Source organism: Sinocyclocheilus anshuiensis, unplaced genomic scaffold (genome assembly GCF_001515605.1).
Source record: "Sinocyclocheilus anshuiensis isolate Anshui unplaced genomic scaffold, SAMN03320099.WGS_v1.1 scaffold58, whole genome shotgun sequence".
NCBI lineage: Eukaryota > Metazoa > Chordata > Actinopteri > Cypriniformes > Cyprinidae > Sinocyclocheilus > Sinocyclocheilus anshuiensis.
The window spans coordinates 3,446,714-3,466,298 of NW_015547688.1; the positions used below are offsets into that span (position 1 = coordinate 3,446,714).

The following is a 19,585-nucleotide window of genomic DNA, read 5'->3' on the forward strand; positions in this document are numbered from 1 at the left end:
AGGCACCATCGAGAGCATTCTGACGAGCTGCATCTCTGTGTGGTATGGTGCCTGCAACGCGTCCTGCCGCAAGACACTTCAGCGCTTAGTGAGAGCAGCTGAGAAGATCGTTGGTGTCTCTCTCCCCTCCCTCCAGGACATTTACAACACCCGTCTCACCCGCAAAGCCCTCTGCATTGCAGGTGATCCCACCCACCCGACACACAGCTTCTTCAGTCTGCTGCCATCAGGGAGGAGACTGCGGAGTCTCCAGGCCAGGACCAGCAGACTGAAGGACAGCTTCATCCATCAGGCTGTCAGGAAGCTGAACTCCCTCCCGACCTTGCCCCCTCTCCCCTCTTTTGCCCCACGCACCACTGAACTCTGACCCTCTGATGGACTCTCCCACTCCCCCCTCCCAAATACACACACACACTGTCACTTTAATCAGTCTGAATAAGCTCTTTTGCACTACAATCATTATATCTGCACTGTTGTTTACTTCACTGGTTTGCACTCTATCTGCCATGTGCCTTGTGCTGCTTTATATATTTTTTTACATTTTACCTTATTTGTATATTTGTATAGTTGTATTTTATATTTAAATCTGTATCTATCTGTATTTATGTTCTACTGTTAGTGTTCTGTATGCACCAAGGGTCTGAGAGTAACGCAATTTCAATTCTCTGTGTGTATGTGCTGTACATGTGGAAGAATTGACAATAAAGCAGACTTGACTTGACTTGACTTGATAACATGAAAATGATCACTGATTTATTGGTATCAGCTAGAATTGTAATATTGATGCACTGCTAAATCATAATTTATTTGTTAATAAGGATTAATATAGAAAATACTGTATTATAAATGAGATCACACCTTTGATGCCTGGCCAGCTCTGTTTAATCTTTGGTTTGGGCACATCAAACCTTACGTAAGTGTTTCCTCCAGCAAAATCTGTGCAGCCGTCTTCAGCTGGGGAAGAGCCTACTGCGCCGTTACCCTTGAAAACAGACAGGACATCTGAACAATTCATACTGAATACATTATATATCCGTATAGGACAGTGGAGTGACTATCAATATTTTTTTTTTCAGTTCAATACAGTAAAAACCTTGCATTTTTTGATGTAACAAAACAAAACAAAAAAATAGCACATCAGAAGCAGTGACCATATCAAGCAGGCCACTGCGACTTTGTGAGAGCGTGCAGTGCATTCAGATATTGTAATGCTTTTCTTGATGAACTAGCATTTCTGCAGGGCCTGCTTGAGGAGGGCCATTACTTGATTAAGTGTCTGGCTGAGCTAGTAAAACCACTCTCTTATTAATTTGCTGAGAATAAAACAAGAGCATTCGGGTCTCACGGCAGCACAGACGGGGAACTGCTCAGGAGAAATACACCCTCAGTGTAAAGCTCCAGCATAAACTAGCATTCAATAAATAAATAAATAAATAGGCAACAATGAACAGTAAGAATCTTTACGATACAAAATATCTCATTCTGAGGTATTTTGTCTTTGCTAGATTAAATTCCAGTCCTTAGTCCAAAAATCTTAAAGGGGTCATATGATGCGATTTCAATTTTTCCTTTCTCTTTGAAGTGTTACAAGCTCTTGGTGCATAAAGAAGATCTGTAAAGTTGCAAAGACTATAAAGTCTCAAATCCAGAGAGATATTCTTTATAAAAGTTAAGAGTTAGCCACGCCTACCTAAAACGGCTCATTCTAACACGCCCCCACATGTCTACGTCACTATGTGGGAAGATTTGCATAACGCCGCCCAAATGTTCACGCAAAGAAAGAAGGCGTAACTTTTATTCTCACTGTAGTATTGTTGCCGCCTTGTTGATATTTTTGAAACGATGAGAAAATGACATTTGTTTCTTCAGAAAAATGATGGAATTACTATTGGAGAAAGGCCATAAATAGTTTCATAATGATATGCCCATCTCACATTTGGCATGCAAAACTTACAAATCTTACTTCTTCTGTAAGGACATCATGGTGGACCTGGTACTGGGTCCCGTTTTGTGAGTGGTCTTTGGCGTGGGACAGGGCCTGTCGTGCCAGACTCGTGTAGTACTGGACAAAACGTGTCCTTCGCACCAGGACGTGCAGGACAAAACACAGTAGCACCATACAGATGGAAATGATGAAGAAGATGATGGTGTTCTTCCTCTCGTTTTTGATCAATAGTTTGGTGAAGATACGACTGAGTGAAATGATCACTCCTGCCGTGCCTATACAGAAAAAAACAAAACAAAGAATGAGAATCTTGTTTTTGCATTTTACCCAAACATCATGGATTTTCATGACCGCATCTTACTCTCTCCGGTCATCACACCCTGTGTGTAGCGCTTGGGAAGCATCCCCATGTATCCATAGAAACTGGACTGCTGTACTGGCGACACAATAGGATGAAAAACTGTTATGGCTGGAAATGGTTGACAACACAATGTGAGCCTGAAAGAGGGACAGTCACTCCCAACACGCTTCTGCAGTCATGATGGCTTTGGAAAGAAAAGTATCAACAAATACCTGTGCATCCAAAGGCCACAGTACCCATAGACATCAGATTGATTACGTACGACTGCTTCGTGGTGAACCTCTCCAGCCACACATCAAAAATGGTGACAAAAAACAGAGGTCCAAGTGCAAAGAGGTAACCTACAAGAGGTGAACTTGGATGTAAACAAATTTGAGATATCATAACTAAAGGCTGAAATACACTACACGACTTTTAAAATCTAAAGTTTTTAAAACACTAGGCATCATACACTTACAGACTTTGTAAGTAGTGACAGAGGAAAACTGGCCATCATACACTAAACGACTGAGGATCACACACTAGCAGACTTTGAAGTTGTTCCGATCACAACAAACTTGCAAAGAAACGTGCGCATTGTTGCTAGGAGACGCATGACAAATGAAAACAATATGCGTTCTAAAATCGGCTGCAAATATCAAACATGTTTGATATCCTCTGACTGGATGGAATCAAAGCCTGAAGCTAAAAAATCAGAGTCTGTGACTATCCTACACTATGTGATTTTCTATGAAATCTGTCAACTCTAATCTGCAGACTGACACTGACTTCTGGCAACTAGCGTTGACTTATCAAAACAGTAAATAAAAGGATAATTGGGGCAAAAATTGTGTAGTATATTCCAGCCTTAATAAACAATCTATGCACTAAAGAAAAAGTCTGCAGGACTGGTGTAGGATTTACTTTGAAACCATTTTCACTCAGAAATTACTAGTAAATTTCACAAATAATTAGAAAGAAATTAAAAGTAACACTGAATTAAACATTATATTTTTAAGTATAAAGACTGAAATAGTATTTTCTTTTGAACAAAAAAAAGTGTGTTTGCAAACAACATCATAATATTTGATTATATTATAGAATTTGATTTGTTTTTGGAGGGTTTTGGAAGGTATAATTTCCCCTAAAATCATTTACTCACCCTCATGTTGTTCACCCTCATGACATTTTCTTCTATGGACATAAAAGAAGAGAGTTTATAAAATGTCTCGGTGTTTCTGTCCATATAATATACCACTGAATAACACTGTACTGAAAACATATTTGGAATGATTATCTTTTCCACAGACGAAAGAAATTCATACAGGTCAGCATGAGGGTGAGTAAATGATGGCAGAAGCGTTAAATTGACATATTTTTCCGTTTGCTTGGGTTGTGTGTGTTGTTGTGTGTCATCAGTCAATCGGTATTGTCGTGGTGTAATTTTCCTGTGTTTATCTGCTGTTTGGGTTATATGTAAGCCGTCCTCTTATTCAGCAGTATTTGGTGAGTGTTATTCCTCAGGTTGAGATGAGTGATGGACCGTCGCCCCTCCTCCCTCTCCCCTCAGGTCAATCAGCGGCCTCCTCCCCCATCCCTTTGTGCTCTACTGTCTGTCTGCTCTAAATAAACACACTCACCCACAGTGATCCTGGTGTGCAGGCTCAGCATCTCCACCAGGACATTGTTTAGGATCACAGCCACTAGGGCCACAAGTATATATGTTAAACCCATGTCAAACACAATGGATGTTCCTGAAAGACACAGAAGACAAAAAGGAAATGACCTCGAAGTTTACTGCATTTTTTTCTTACTATCATACAAGAACAGTATGCTCAATCAGACTGATTGTTTTGACATTTTTCATACAAACACAAATGTCAAAACTGATTATCTTTATACAATGAAAGTGCATGATGATCACTGGTCAAAAAAAAAAAAAAGTTTATTGAGCACGAAGTCACCCAATTAGAATGATTTCTGAAATTTTTCAAATATATTAAAATACAAAACTGTATTTCAAAATATTATTAATTATAGCCTACATATATACAGTATATATTTGCTTTTGATAAAAAATGCAGCCTTGATGAGCATAAGAGACATCTTTAAAAATATATATACATATATAAATATATATAATACATATAAAAAATAACATTATAATGAGCAATTCACCATGAAAACACAAGTATAACATGTTTTAAAACTCACGATCGTTAACATAAATTGTACTAATATTTTAATAATATTTCAAAATATTATTCTTTATACTGAATTTTTGATCAAATAAATGCAGCCTTGATGAGCATAAGAGATGTCTTTAAAAGCATTATCTATCTACAGTATCTATCTATCTATCTATCTATCTATCTCTCTCTATATATATACATATATACATATAAAAATACAACATTTTAATGAGCAATTCTGGCAAGCACCATGAAAACACAAGTATAAATTTTTTTTTTTAACTCACAACCTTTAACAGATATTTCAACCATAATTTGTTTCATGTAAATGCTACTGAAAATGTAGATCCATAAATATAATGGAGTACCTTCAAATTTATGATGCAGGTAGTCAACATCTGTAATGAAGCTATTGTAAGGCAGCAGGAAGCCCACTCCAGCCAGGAGCATGGCAAAATAGATCCCATGGTAACGGTCATCTGGAATAGGTTCTTCAAACGCTACGCACAGAAATCACACGCATTTGTATTCACAAACAACGAGTGAGAGTTATAAACAAAAGTCCTGTCTGTGTTGTATTTGTATGACATTTCAAAATATGTGCGTTTTAAATATTTGTCTCTCAGCCAGTGTGCTGTCTCTTTAAAGTATATTTATGCATACGCATGAGACATTTGACATTTTGCTCTCTCTCTCTCTTTCTCTCTCTCTCTTTCTGGATGAGGAACTGATTGATGGAAGCACTTCTGTGCCTCTTGCTGGCTTCCTAATGTTTATACAGCTTTAGTCCTTTAACACTGCATGCCTAATTTAAGAGATGGAAGAAATGAAATCATGACTAAAAATGTAAAACGTATATTTGACCAAATGTAGAATATATCTATATGCTTAGCTAGCCTAGCAAACTCTAAAGATCAATGTGTATGTTCTCCTACTCCACTGATTTAATAAGCATGACCTTTGTAACCAGGCAACATGAGGGGACAGCAGACTCTCCAGCTAACATGATTACACATAGCTAGTACATGCCAAGTATTGTAACCTTTTAAATTAAAATCTGTATTATTACACATTGTACGAGCACAACACATATGAAATAGTGACTCAAATGACATTTTGTAGTTACATTGAGGCACATCATATGCAGCAGAGACTCACCAGGTTCTGAAAGGGCCAGCACTCCTTTATCTGAGATGTCTTTCACCTGACAGTCCTCTTCCTCCAGCTGATAGCTCTCGAAACTGAAGCTCATCACCACATTGCCCTCGGGAGTCTGGCCAGGGGTGGCCTGTTTACGTCTCTCTACTCCTTTTGAGCCCATAGTCCCTCGTTTGGCCTGGAATATCTGAAAAGGCCTTCTTTAACAGTGACAGAAATGTGATCTGTAAGAGGATGAAAATAAAGAATGTGTGTGTAAGCAACTTACAAAACAGATTAGATGCAACACATTACATTTAAAATATCTTGATAATCAACCTCAAACTTTAAAGTGTAGTTACGATGTTTCATTTTTAAGTGTTGTCATCACAGAAGAAAAGATTTTAATGTATACACTACCAGTCAAAATATATTCCACAAAAATATTAAGCAGCAAAACTGCTTTCAACATTGATAGAAATAAGAGCAACAAATCAGCATATTACAATGATTTCTGAAGGATCATGTGACACTGAAGCTTTGCAATCACAGGAACAAATTCAATTTTAAACACTAAAATTTTAAATTATTATTTTAAATACAATTATTTGATGTAAATAAAAATAATAGTTACGGTTTATTTTTTAAGTTGTCCTTGTTACAGTGTAATTATACATTTAAGTACTGAGGAATATTAATTATACATGTACTTATATGGTTAGGGTTTGGCTTAGGGTTACTTGCATTTAATTATGCATAATCTATTGTTATTATAATAGTAATAAGTACAAGTAACGTGTGTAACAAGGACATTGTAAAATAAAGTGTTACCAAAATCATTTTTATTTTAAATATATATCATTTACATTTCATATTATTAAAATAGATTCATGATTATTTAAATTTAGCATTTCTTAATATAGTTTCAAATCAATAACACCGTTATTATCATAATCACGTGAGATAATGACAGTCTTAACAATCTTAAACAACTAAAACGACATCTAAAGATATTTCCATGTAAGTCTATTTTATGTTTTAATTTGCATGCATCTCTGATGTTCATGAAGGTCAATACACTCACTATAAGCATTATGGCAAATTTGAGTTTTTCATATTAGTTCACTGAGATGAAAGGGGCCTGTGATGTCAAACTGGCTCTAGTGACTGAACAGTGAAGTGTAATAAAAGCATGTGAAGAGCAGCCTCAAGTCACTTTCTGTTAAATCAGCCGTGCCATGTGCCATTTCACTTTTGGCTATATGCTCTATGCCTTTGTGCAAGTAATGTTCTTTTTTTACTTTATTTGCATACGTATACGTGTGCATCATTGGTAATGTATTGTCAAGGGATATATTGCATCCCTGTGTGATCTATTTTAGGAAAGAGCAATCAGACAATCTAAAATAAATCTATATTCTTAATGCAAATCAGGTGCTTGCAGCAAGAAGAGCCTTAGCCAAGATGCCACTGTTGGACATGTTATTGAAATTTTCCTCATCTTGGAAATCTGCCAATGCGTCCTTTGAAGAGCCTGGGGCTGGCAATGCAGGACTGGTTCAAAAGAAAAGCAATCTTTTTTGATATCAGTGTTACGTCACTGACTAGAGAGTTGTCGGGCACATTTTGTGCCTTATCCGACCGTGTTGCATTGTGATGATTAAAACCAAATGGAATAGTTAATTTGTTTGTAACCAAACACAAAGACATACTGTACAACAACATATTCACAAAGCTGTCATGTAGCCCATATTATCATAGTGGCTGATGTTGTTTAACTAAGATACTGTATGTAAACAGTGCTGAGACGTGGAAATAAAAGGCACACCTGCTGAACCATGAACTGTCAGATGTCACTCATTTTATTGTTTATGTAGGCCTACAGTCATTTTCTATAGATTGTCATTATAATATGCACTAGAACGAAAGTAATTATAGCCTATTTCAAATATATAATATAATATAATAACATGTATAAAGGCTTTCTAAAATGATGCAGAGAGCCAATGATACTGAAGAATGGCTGATGAATGCAGATGAAGGATGTAAGACGAACAATAAGAGGACCTGATAGTGCCGTTGTGTGTTTAACAAACTAAAAGTATAAATTTGTGTGGTAAATGTTAGTGAAAAAACAAGACGCTGTAAGACGGAATAAGTCTAAATCCAAATGATGTGCGAAAACTTCGTTTGAAAAAATAAACAAACTAATCATGCGCTTCGCTACATAAGCCTACTAGTATATGTAATTAGCAGTAAGCCGAAAAGCAGCTGTATACATATCAACACGCTTTTTAGAGGGAATCTAATCACTTTCTTCTTTTCAAAACACACCATTCCACGCGAGAAAATGTCACGTAATGTTGTTATCTGCTGCAGGCTGCTTTGTTGTTCTCACTGGACTTGTTATAGCTAGTCATACGATCAACTCGCAGCATATATTTCCATTATTCATCTAGCAGCGCTTACGCATCATTTTAAAGAGACAAAAGCGATATAGTCATCCGAAAGACAACAGGTTATATCTTACCCCGAACAATTAAATGCGTCTTTCCTCCCTTATTCGCATGTTACTCCGGGTAACCACAAGCCTTCTTTACATATAAAGCATTTTCATCATTGGTGCGGTGTTGTTTGGGTTCTCCGGTGTAAATATCCTCCTGCACAAGGTGAAGAGGCACAGAGCCGCTGTCATTCTCTCTCCCTCCCACACAGCGAGTGAGTTTGCAGCGGTCTGAAGCCTCCAGCTGTCTGCCAAGGCAACCCGCTTTCTTTATCGCTTTAAAGGAAACCTGCATTAGTGCACTTCATGAACAGCACTTATTTCAATGATGCAATGAATAATAACTGCAAAACTAATCAATGATTACAGTGTCACAAATTAAATATTTTAGAAAAACCTAAAACAAATAGTTACGGTGAGCGTGATTTGACCAAGTAACATGTTCCTGGATCAACATCCTTGTTGATCCTGGAACATCATTCCAATCAACCAATCAGAATTGAGAGATAACTTTTCAGGAAATGTCAGTTTTAGGCTTACAATCAGGATTAGGTGCTTCTACACCCTTGTTAATCAGCTATCATTTCCCTCTGATTTTAGGAATAAATTATGGGTAGGGTTAGGTTTAGGGGTGGGGATTGGGTTAAGTCTGTATTTTTGGACAGGTAATGTTGATCCAGGAACATGTTTTACTTGGCAAAATCACGGCGCCCAATAGTTACATAGGCCTAGACATTGGAATACTTAATTCTGATTGGTCAGTTGCGGAATTCAGCTTTCATTATTTCGGAATGTTAAATAAAATAAAGTTGAACAAAAGTAGCCTAACGGCTTTTACATTGTTATGAATATCTCTATTTCACATGTTGCTCTTTTGAACTTTTATTCATCACAGAAACTTGAAAAATATCACTGTTTCTATAAAATATCAAGCAGCACAACTGTTTTCAACATTAATAATAATCAGAAATGTTTCTTGAGCAGCAAATCAGCTAATTAGAATGATCTCTGAAGGATCTTGTGACACTGAAGACTGGAGTAATGATGCTGAAATTTCAGCTTTGCCATCACAGGAATAAATTACAATTATAATATTTTCAAATAGAAAACTGTTATTTTAAATTGTAATAATATATAACAATAATTCAGATTTTATTTTGATCCAAATAAATGCAGCTTCGGTGAGAATAAGAGACATCTGTCAAAAAACATAAAAATATCTTACTGACCCCAATATGCATTCTAGGGATTTGTGATTGGCATTGTGGTCTGTGGTCTGATTTAAGAGATGAATAAACTTTAAGCACTGCATGCACCATCGTTATTTGATCTATTACATTAGTCTCAATCAGTACCTTTTGGAAAAAATAATACATTGGCTACAGATTGGAACAAGTGGAATCCAGTGCAAACATTTGTAGAAGTAGGTTCATTTTGTCATTATTAAAACTTCTTGACATCTTTTGGATAATCAGTACGTTGTACTCCTCAGTACATGGTTGGGCAGCATTGAGCCTTGAACTTGATTTTGCATTAGATGTCCAGACAGCATTCTTGGGAAATATCAAAGCTCAATAGCGACTCTCAATGAGGAAGGAGCATATGATAGAATGCTTTATTTGCGTTTCAGAGAAATCAATGGGACACCTTTGCATTTTGAATGTACATAATGCTGCTGTTATATATCTGGCATCACTTATAGAGGGAGAAGGCAACAAAAACAAGGTGAACATGCAGTGTTCATCTTTCAAATGACCTGCCATGGCAACAATGCCCTATAAAGGGTCCTCTGTGTGAAGGAGAAATGGACTTTCTGTTTCCTATTTATGATAAATAGCATATCACACACTCATTCTGTAACTAAGAAAATGTCAGCTTTATGCTTTTCTTTTGAGGCATTCTATTCAATCAATATTAAGAAAGGTCACCAAATATAGACATCAGGATACTTTATTATTTAGCATTTACCAATGAGAAAAAAAAAAAACACGTTGTGCATGGCTGAGTTCAGAAATATTTCATCCCAATCTAATTTAGAAACGGGAACTGGAAAATCATGTTTTTATGTGTTAGTAATGAATCCCTTGATGATGTTCCACTTTTATTTGCACGTATTCATCAATTAGCATAGTTTTTGACTGATCACTTCCCACTTATATTTTGCTGTGCCGGTTAGTGTAATAAGAAACGTCTCAGGTTACTTATGTAACCATGGTTCCTTGAGTAGGGAACGAGACACTGCGTCCTCTAGGGGTCGCTATGGGGAACGCCTCGTCGTGACCCGTGTCTGAAGCATAGGCGCCTATTTATACTATAGTCGCACCGGTAGTGACGTCATGGCTGTCGCCGGCCAACGAGTTGGTGTTTTTTCAATGTATGCTTCAGACACGGGTCACGACGAGGCGTTCCCCACAGCGACCCCTAGAGGACGCAGTTCGAAGTTCCCATGAAAGGGAACTATTGGTCATTATACAACTATTTTTTCTAGCTCTGCCATTCAACAATGTAAGGTTGCTATCTTGTTTCCGTTCAGAATGATTGATTCAGGATATCTTGTATCTAAAAATAAATATATATAAAGAAAAATAAAGAAAAAATAACGTATGGCCAATGTTCTGTTTGGCTGATTGATATTGATGAAGAAGCAAATCAATATCATTTAATCGATGAATCATCAGTTTATATATTTGTTTTCGCAGCAGCATTTCTAAGCCCAAGGAACTGGCAAAATGAATCCTTCTTGCATGAGTTAAATGAGTCCGTTCTTTGTCTGGATGTTCTATTTACCCAGTGGGAATTTAATTTTCTTCCCAATGTCATTTCCCCAGAAGGCCTCTGTGCGTGTTCAGAAAGCTGACTGGGCTGTTTCATCACCTCCTCTATCACCTGCTCTGTTTTGCTATACTGTGCGGATACAAAATGGCTAAAAGGCATTTGCCCAAAGGCATTCCATACATTTTGAGCCAAATGGTAATAGCAGTCTTTACCATTTGTGTGTGTAATTTGACAGGATGGATGTTATGTGTATATTTTACATATTATATTTAAGACGTCTATTTCATTTTTTTCCCCCATCAAATCCCTGGCATAACAATCTTGTAAAGGCTTTAAATCATATTAAAACAAGTCATTCATAGTCAAATCCATATTCTCATACTCACCCAGTGCATTATTGACATAAAGATATATATAGTGTTTATAATTCCTGACATAATTATCTGTCAAGTATGTACAAGTGCACTCAGTATTTTGTCCTCATTAAAAGGTTTTATGTGACCCTGGAGCACAAAACCAGTTTTAAGTCGCTGGGGGTATATTTGTAGCAATAGCCAAAAATACATTATGTGGGTCAAAATTATTGATTTTTCTTTTATGCCAAAAATCATTAGGATATTAAGTAAACATCATGTTCCATGAAGATATTTTGTAAATTTCCTACTGTAAATATATTAAAACTTAATTTTTGATTAGTAATATGCATTGCTAAGAACTTAATTTAGACAACTTTAAAGGCGATTTTCTCAATATTTAGATTTTTTTGCACCCTCAGATTCCAGATTTTCAAATAGTTGTATCTCAGCCAAATACTGTCCTATCCTAACAAGCTTAATTATTCAGCTTTCAGATTATGTATAAATCTCAATTTTGAAAAAATTTACCCTTATGACTGGTTTTGTGGTCCAGGGTCACATATAAAGAAATAATAACAAAAGACAGTATTACCAAAAAAACTTTAGCTGACAAGGTCCTGAGATTATCTATGAGCCTTCCAGTTGAGTTTTGAGTTGATCTCTTTTTATTCAGTTAAGTGCTACTGTTAGGGCTGCTGTTTCAGCATATGTTGCTGCGGGAGACGAGTGTTAAACCAAATCATGCAGGAACAAGTTCCAGACCTGCTGGAGAGTAATGAGATATGGCTCAAACACTGGCCTATCATTAATCGTGTCTACTGCTGGGATTTGTCATATCGTCAGCTACATACTTCCTTGACAAACTGGAGGAAATGTTCTCATAACATGCTGTGGAGCAACCGCTATAATAAATCAATGCAAGTTTTAAAGATTCAAGTTGTTATTCCAAACAATATTCAGTAAGAATACTAAGCACAAACCCCAAATATAGTGCAAATGTAATGGATGAATTATGAAGCTGAAATGCAGATGTAAATCTGATATATAAGCAGTGCTTGAATGTGTGTGAGTAACTGTTTACATAAAGTTAAATAAATGAAGAAATAAGAAATTGAATCTGTTCCTAGACCTAACAGGGAACATTCTCAGAACTTTGGCTAACATTCCAGCCAAGTTCTTTCAAATTTCGTTCAAAGTTATCTGAACTTTAATAATGTTAGCACAAAACACCATTTATACATCATTCATGGAACCCTTTTTATTTTTTTCTGAAACATTGTAGTTGGATGTCTGACTAACATTTTTAAATGTTACTTGTTTTAGAATGTTTAGAGAACATTCAAGAGTAAAATTGTTGCAATGGTTGCAAACGGATAAAAAGGAATGAACATTCACATAACCAAGAAAAAAATGTTTTTAAAACATTTAAAATACTGGACATTTTCACCGTTCAGAGAACATTCAGAAATAACATTTTCATAATGTAATGATGAAATAGATTCTTACATATTTTTGTCAGCTGGGATAGTGCCTTCTGAGCATCTAATAGTCTTATTTGCAATGCATCCTGAACTGCTTGTAACTGCAACTTTATTTCATGATTTTGAAACATGTCATGCAGTTGTGATTTTGTATCTCATATTTGCTTTATTATGTCTCATTATCTAAACATTAAATCTCATTATGATATCAGGAGGTGGTCTCCAAACAGGCCTGTGCCCCAGGGCCTCGCTGAACCATAATCCATCCTGGATGGATGTGAACAGTGTATGCAAGCTGACTTCAACAGAACAGCATAAACACTGCAGGGAATTACAATGTTGGTTGAATTGAAATCATTTTCCTAGAATTGGAATTAGGTATGAGGGTGTTAAGGAGTCTAACAGCCTCAGGGAAAATGTTTCAGAGTCTAATAGAGTTAGTCTGTGTACTATAATATCATTTGTGAGATTGTGGGAGGGTGATGAGTTTAAAGGAGGTGGCGTTTATTGTACCGTAGGCCTTGTGCATGCAATATTTGTAGTAGAAGTCTTTATAACAATTATTTTCTATATATGTAATGAGATTGGATATTGTAAATTAAAATCATTATGCTATACATGTTCATTCCCATCATGACAGTTATTGCAGATATGAATGTATAATGCAAAACATAATAGCCTCTCGTCTCTGCCAGACAGATTTTGGATATATTGTCAAAAGCTATTTGCTTGTGAGACATACAATGCGGAAGAATTTCTTGGACACACTTCAAGGCCTTAACTTTATTAATACAATCAGTGTAAACTGATCTTCCTTGACTGCTCTTATAAGATTAAAAACAAGGGCTGTGTTCTGAATGCACACTAAATGCTGCACTCTATGCCCTGTATTTTGCTATTTTTTAAAAATAGTGAATTCAACAGTATTATTTCACAATTTTTGTCATTTTGCATGTATAATTAAGCAAGTTGAGTTCTTAAAAATAAAATGGGTTATTGTGCATTTTGAATCAAATTGCGTAGAAATACCTTTACATTTGTACTTACATTTGGCAGTCTAAATAATTCTTAAGAAAGAGTTGTTAAAAATGATTACTATTACAGTTAACTAAATCTAAAACCATAAAAAAAAGTTAACTAAAATAAAAAAAATAAAAATAAAAAGGAAACATTTTATTTCAGCTAGTTGCCAAAGCAACATTTCTCATTTTGATTTTGTTTAACGACTATGTACTAAAATAACTAAAACTGAAATAAAATCTATTCAGACACATTTAAAACAAATCTAAAACTAATAAAAATGACAGAATCACACAACAAAATTAGCACAACTGTAACTAATGTTAAATTCAAATAGAATATCTAAAAATAAAAACTAATTCAAAATATAAAAATGAAACTATGATACTAAAATAATGCTAGATATTATTTGTGGTTCAACCATCAAAGGGCAGGTCAAGTTAAGTGCATTGCATTGTGGGATACAGTACTTCATGCAGTAAGGTCAACATTATACTGCTTGTTTAGTAGGTCATCTGGGTATCCTATTTATAAAGAAAACATACTACTAGTATACATACTATATGATGCAGAAATAGTATGAGTAGTATTCAATATGGAACACAGGCAAATAATTAAATAAAAAAGCAGACGTTTTATTGCATTAAAAAAGAACAAAAAATGTATAAGTCAAGGAAGGAAAGATGGAATCCACTGGCACACAGGGAATTTAAATATTCTCTATCCTTCACACGGCAGATAAATGAGCTAGAACAATAACATTCTTTCCATTACATCATTTTCCTATAATCACGAGGATTATTAACTTATTCAATTAGAGTGTGGAATTGAGATTGGCCTGATCTTCCGTCTGTTAGCAGACATTACGGATGAACTAATAAACCTGGTTCTCTGAAAACGTAGATTAGAAATAATATTATTATAAAATGTGATAACACCACTATCATATGTCCTACAGCAATGAAAGAATACAATTTGCGGAGTAAACATATGGCCAGTGAAAATCAGAGCAGATATGTGAATAATGAAGATCAATATAACGTAACTGCACGCTGGACCGTATAACTCCTGAAAGACTATGAACTGATGTCTCCTTTGATGTGCCTGCTGCACCATCTTAATTAAAATCTCAAAATTAGAATTCTGCCTGGGATTTTTAGGGCAGAGCGGAGTAATGAATGGCACTTATGCCTTTGACCTCCTGTCTAATGCATCTACCACAGTGAATCAGGCAGTTGTGTGTCTCTCACACATTCTAATGAGATCACCATGCCAGCCTCTTCTCTTTCTCGTTTATTTAATGTTACAGAATAGTGTGATTTGCACCAGCATTTTGATTGTAAAAAATACCTACCATTTATTTGTTGTAGCCTATAATGATTCTCCCTAATAAATGCACATATACTAATTTTGGTTAAGCAGACTACATTTACATTTACAGTGGTGGCCAAAATTATTAGACCACTAGTATTTTCACCAGCTAAAAAATGGTTTTAAGTCAGTTTGCTGATGCTTCAAGAATCCTACCTGCAAAGCTACAGTACTGTTAAAAGTTTTAGGCACTTGTGTAAAAATGAGGATGCTGTCAAAAATAATGTCATAGATAGATATTCTTTATCAATTAACTTCTATTAACTAAATTAAATCAACATTTGGTAAGGTAAGGTAGGTTTCTTCAAGCATCTTGGAGACGTTGCCACAGTTCTTTTGGATTTGTCTCAGTTTGTTCTGTTTCTTCACGCAATCTCAGACAGACTGGATGATGATCAAATCAGATCTCTGTGTGGAACACTGGCTGTCGTCAGACTCCTTGTGCAAACAAAAATCTCACTGGATTATTACAATTACTGGCAAAATGAATGTTTGGAAATGTAAACTGATATTTCCTGCTGATGAAAATACTAGTGTTCTAATCATTTTGGCCACCACTGTATGTTGTATGGAATATATTGTATAGAATATATACAGTTTATAGTATATACACTGTAAATACATTATCTAAGATCTACCTATCCACTCAAAGGCTTTCAGTTGCTAATACAGCTTTTGGATTTCAGCCATATGTAAAGATCTATGTGCACCTAAATGCAAATGGCAGTAGAAAAGACTTGGTTTAAGGTTAACTCTGGGCCTTCAATTAAGCAAAGAGCCTGTAAAAACTGATGCTGTTTTTGTCATCTGTACTGTATGACTTTGAAAGCTTCGGGGAAATTATCCTGACAGCAGCTGAATCATCACACTTTGCAAAGCTGCTAAATTAATTTTATCTAAAGGCACTGGCCTATAGACATCCCAAAAACATTTACCTAATTTTGCAACAATCAATTCAATGACTAAAAGAAGGATGTTGGTCTGCTGCTCAGAGAAGGTGATGTTTTACAGCAAACCACATAAAAATCCATAAACATTTTTTTCACTTATTAAATTTCTCTCTAGCAAACAAAACAACAAACAACATTATGATCTGCATCATGTAAAGACGAATGCAAATGTTCACATTATTAAAAAATGTCTTTATTTTGATTACTTACCACAAAGAACATGCTTTACCACCAGAAAGATGAAGTGTTGTGATGCATTTACCTCATGCCTGTTTTACCAGCAAATCTGTGTGTACGCAGTAAATGTCTCCCTCCAGTGGTACCAGCTGTTAAAAAGTTAAAAAGATTAAGAAATAAAAAATATATATAAAATAAACAAATTATAAAAAACAAACTTTCTGGTTGTGTTTTAGATGCAGAGATCGTTTTTATACTTAACAGTTTCATTACCAATTGCACGAAAACGTTGTAGTATTTTTAGCGTATTTGCTCTTGTGTAGCCCTGTATGGAAGTTTGCTAAAAGTAATAAGTGATTAAACAGATAAAACAAATTAAACATGTTTTTCTGTTTCTTTACATCGATATCGAAGCCAAACAGCAGTAGTATCCGGTGATCACGTGATTTATAAGCCCCGCCCCCACACTTTGCGCGTTGACGTCACTCTATTTCACTTCCAGCGTCCACCGCGCCAGCCATCATCTTGAAGTTCAGAGCAAGATGGCGGATAAACCAGGTATGGTTGAATGGGACATGCATAGTTGAGTACGTTTGACTGTTGGATAGGAAAGCTCTACTTGAATCGCACTCTGTTATGTATCTCTGTGTCTGAAGGCATGCATGGAGTGAATGTCTGTTGTGTGGTTTGTGCGCAGCGCCGCTCAAGGCCCCGATGCGGGCAGACGCCAGTCATGTCAAGGACTTTCAGTAACATTGGCCGCACTGGCTTTCCGATTACATTCGTGACTGAATATAATGTTCAGGACATGCAAGTTCCTCTGTAGTGTTTTGTGAGATATTCGTTAAGTGAAGCGTGCTGGTCAGTTAATGACAAAACTACAGTCTGTAGTGAACTACTTGCCGGACAGCTTCCATTCAAGAGTAATGACTCGTTTATAGCAACAAAATGTTTAATTTTGTAGGTTAACAATATTGTCATTGTGCTGTAAGTCTCCAGGATATGACCAAATAATGTTAGTAACTATATAGTAAAAATAGTAACCATAAATACAATAAATATTTTGCCTTGGAAGTGTTCTTGCAAAAAAGTATAGTTCTTTTATCTGTATACACCATGGCACTCAATAGTTATCAAATAATACTGTCGTAGTACTGAAAATTATTCTAATATATGCCAAAACCAAACGAACATAACACCATGGTGCATTTTGTGTCTGTTTGGTCTTTTTGGACTGTTTGAACATTTTTCATAAGCTTGACATTCTTTGCCTTTTTAACCAATGCATACAGCAATTATTTTTTGCCTTTTTATCAAACTAGTTCTGTTTCATTTGAATGCACAGGAGAACTGGCTTACTGATTATCAAATAAAACCCAGTGAAATGTCTTTATCTGTATAAGCGTGTTTATTTAATGCATTTTTTCCCCTAGTGGCCCTGGCCCAGAAGAGGCTTATGGACGTCAAGCTCGGACAGCTGCCATCGTGGCTGGGAACAAGAGACTTCACCCCAAATGGACTTCTTGGTAGTGTTCGTGGAGGTAACGACCAGTGTATTCAATATTAGAAAAGCATCTTTGATCAGTATTGTAATAATTTCTGTTGTATAATATTTTCCCCAATCAAAACTTCTTTTAGGATATGAGAGATATTTCAACAAATACATCAATGTGAAGAAAGGTGGGATTGGTGGAGTTGCCATGTTCCTTGCTGGTTACGTTGCCCTGAGCTACCTCTGGGAATACGATCACATCAGTAAGTACAAACTCAGTGTATTAAAGAATCAGTAGTAGCGTGTCCTTCACTGTTGTACTGTTGTCTGAATTTAGTGTCACTGAGGAAGTGTTTTCTTGTCCAGAGCACGACAGGTGGAGGAAGTACCACTGAAAGCCACTGGACCACCAGGCCACTCAAATCTTCTGCCTGCAGCAGTGTGATCATCACACATCTCAGCTTTCTGTTTGTGACTGTTGTGACCAAGAATAAAATGAAATCTATTTAATTTGGACTCTTTATTCAAAGCATACAAAATGTTGGCTGTATGTATAAGAGCTTGATTTATTATTATTCACATTTCTTGTGATGAATTAAACGTGTATTAAATTGATTGGGGTTTAATACCGATTCAGTAGTCGGCAAACAAGGTGGTCAGTAACACTGCAGCCCAGATTACTAAGGAAAATGGAGTAAGTCTTTATTCAGGCAAAAGCTAAAACCACAATAATAGTTGATATGTGCTACTTGTAATGTTTATAAATGTAGTCCAAGATAATGGTTTCATAAATCCAGTAAATCTTTATTGTAAGAAGTACAACAACCTAACAATCAGTTTCATTTAATATAAACAAGTATCTTGATGGACTACAAAGTGGTGTCCTTTCTGCCTCCAATTTTGGTTGTTAATTGACATCATTTTCTCTAAAAACATACTTTGCTCTAATTTCAGCATTGCTTTAAAGTTTAAGCAATCAAGATGCTTGTTGCTCCAATACAAAAGACTATAAGGTTTCATGTGAAAGTAAAACAAAAATCCATATGAAAACGGTGGTTATTGATCATTCTACGTTTTCATTGTGTACTAACTGAGATGCACTTGGCACATGGACAGTGAGGCAGAGCCACGTTTATGTCCCTCAACTATAGCTTTTGCAGTGAAAAGTTAAAGAAATTATTCACCCAAAAATGAAATTGTACTCACCCTCAGGCCATCCAAGATGTAGATGAGTGTGTCTTTATTGGAACAGATTTGAAGAAGTTTAACAACACTCACCAATGGATCCTCTGCGGTGAATGGGTGCCGTCAAAATGAGAGTCCAAACAACTGATAAAACATTCAAATAATCCACCTGCGTTAATGACAGATTTGGTTTTTAAAACCATGCAGCTTTTCACTTCACAATATGAAAATTGATGAAGTCATGTGGATTATTGTGATGTTTTTATCAGCAGTTTTGACTCTCTTTCTGATGGCACCCATTCACTGCAGAGCATCCATTGGTGAGCAATTGATGTAATGCTAAATTTCTCTAACTCTGCTCTGATGAAGAAACAAACTCGTACATCCTAGATGGCCTGAAGGGGCGTCAGTTTTCAGCAAATTTTCATTTTTGGGTGAACTATTTCTTTAATGTACCAGGAATGAAATATGTCACTTTGCAAGTTATAGTCACATTTATTGGAGATCCTTTTTGTAGAAAACTTTACTGTCCACTCAAAAACGCCAGGTGTCCTTTTGTGCATTTGTTTGCGTAATGGCCCTTCTCACCGCACTGGAAAAAGCAAACAGATACTGAATGTGACTGTACGTTTGAGGGCATCATAGTAGTATGTGGGGGGGG

The 19,585-nt window shown here is 36.0% G+C and overlaps 3 protein-coding genes across 4 annotated transcripts in view; 1 reads left to right on the forward strand and 2 right to left on the reverse strand.

Annotated features, from left to right (window-relative positions):
* Positions 1–16,665, reverse strand: part of slc29a4a (solute carrier family 29 member 4a) — a 20,726-nt gene extending 4,061 nt beyond the window's left edge. Inside the window, exons 1-10 of the mRNA XM_016506041.1 lie at positions 16,521–16,665; positions 16,281–16,396; positions 8,145–8,393; positions 5,636–5,859; positions 4,846–4,977; positions 3,926–4,039; positions 2,519–2,647; positions 2,307–2,381; positions 1,964–2,220; positions 859–982 (exon numbers count right to left, since the gene is read on the reverse strand). Coding sequence (XP_016361527.1) covers positions 859–982; positions 1,964–2,220; positions 2,307–2,381; positions 2,519–2,647; positions 3,926–4,039; positions 4,846–4,977; positions 5,636–5,798 — 994 coding nt within the window. The 5' untranslated portion in view covers positions 5,799–5,859; positions 8,145–8,393; positions 16,281–16,396; positions 16,521–16,665. The remainder of the gene's footprint in view (positions 1–858; positions 983–1,963; positions 2,221–2,306; positions 2,382–2,518; positions 2,648–3,925; positions 4,040–4,845; positions 4,978–5,635; positions 5,860–8,144; positions 8,394–16,280; positions 16,397–16,520) is intronic.
* A 45-nt stretch (positions 16,666–16,710) lies between these two features.
* LOC107703422 (ATP synthase subunit f, mitochondrial-like) lies at positions 16,711–18,249 on the forward strand. Of its 2 annotated transcripts, none has more exons than XM_016506043.1 (4): positions 16,711–16,805; positions 17,681–17,788; positions 17,886–18,002; positions 18,106–18,249. In XM_016506043.1, the coding sequence occupies exons 1-4, from the start codon at positions 16,790–16,792 to the stop codon at positions 18,132–18,134; spliced, it is 270 nt and encodes an 89-aa protein (XP_016361529.1). In that variant the 5' UTR covers positions 16,711–16,789; the 3' UTR covers positions 18,135–18,249. The 2 variants fall into 2 exon arrangements, with proteins under 2 accessions (XP_016361529.1, XP_016361528.1); XM_016506042.1 differs by having other exon boundaries at positions 16,775–16,829.
* A 1,000-nt stretch (positions 18,250–19,249) lies between these two features.
* Positions 19,250–19,585, reverse strand: part of cpsf4 (cleavage and polyadenylation specific factor 4) — a 2,247-nt gene continuing 1,911 nt past the window's right edge. The window contains exon 8 of the mRNA XM_016505935.1: positions 19,250–19,516. Within this exon, the coding sequence (XP_016361421.1) occupies positions 19,448–19,516 (69 nt within the window). The 3' untranslated portion in view covers positions 19,250–19,447. The remainder of the gene's footprint in view (positions 19,517–19,585) is intronic.

Excerpts from the sequence above, each read along its gene's own strand:
- LOC107703422 (XM_016506042.1), top strand. The coding sequence starts at position 16,790 with ATGGCGGATAAACCAGGTATGGTTGAATGGGACATGCATA. Across the intron at positions 16,830-17,680 it reads GGTTGAATGGGACATGCATA|TGGCCCTGGCCCAGAAGAGG; the intron begins GTTGAGTACGTT and ends TTTTTCCCCTAG. Across the intron at positions 17,789-17,885 it reads TCTTGGTAGTGTTCGTGGAG|GATATGAGAGATATTTCAAC; the intron begins GTAACGACCAGT and ends AACTTCTTTTAG.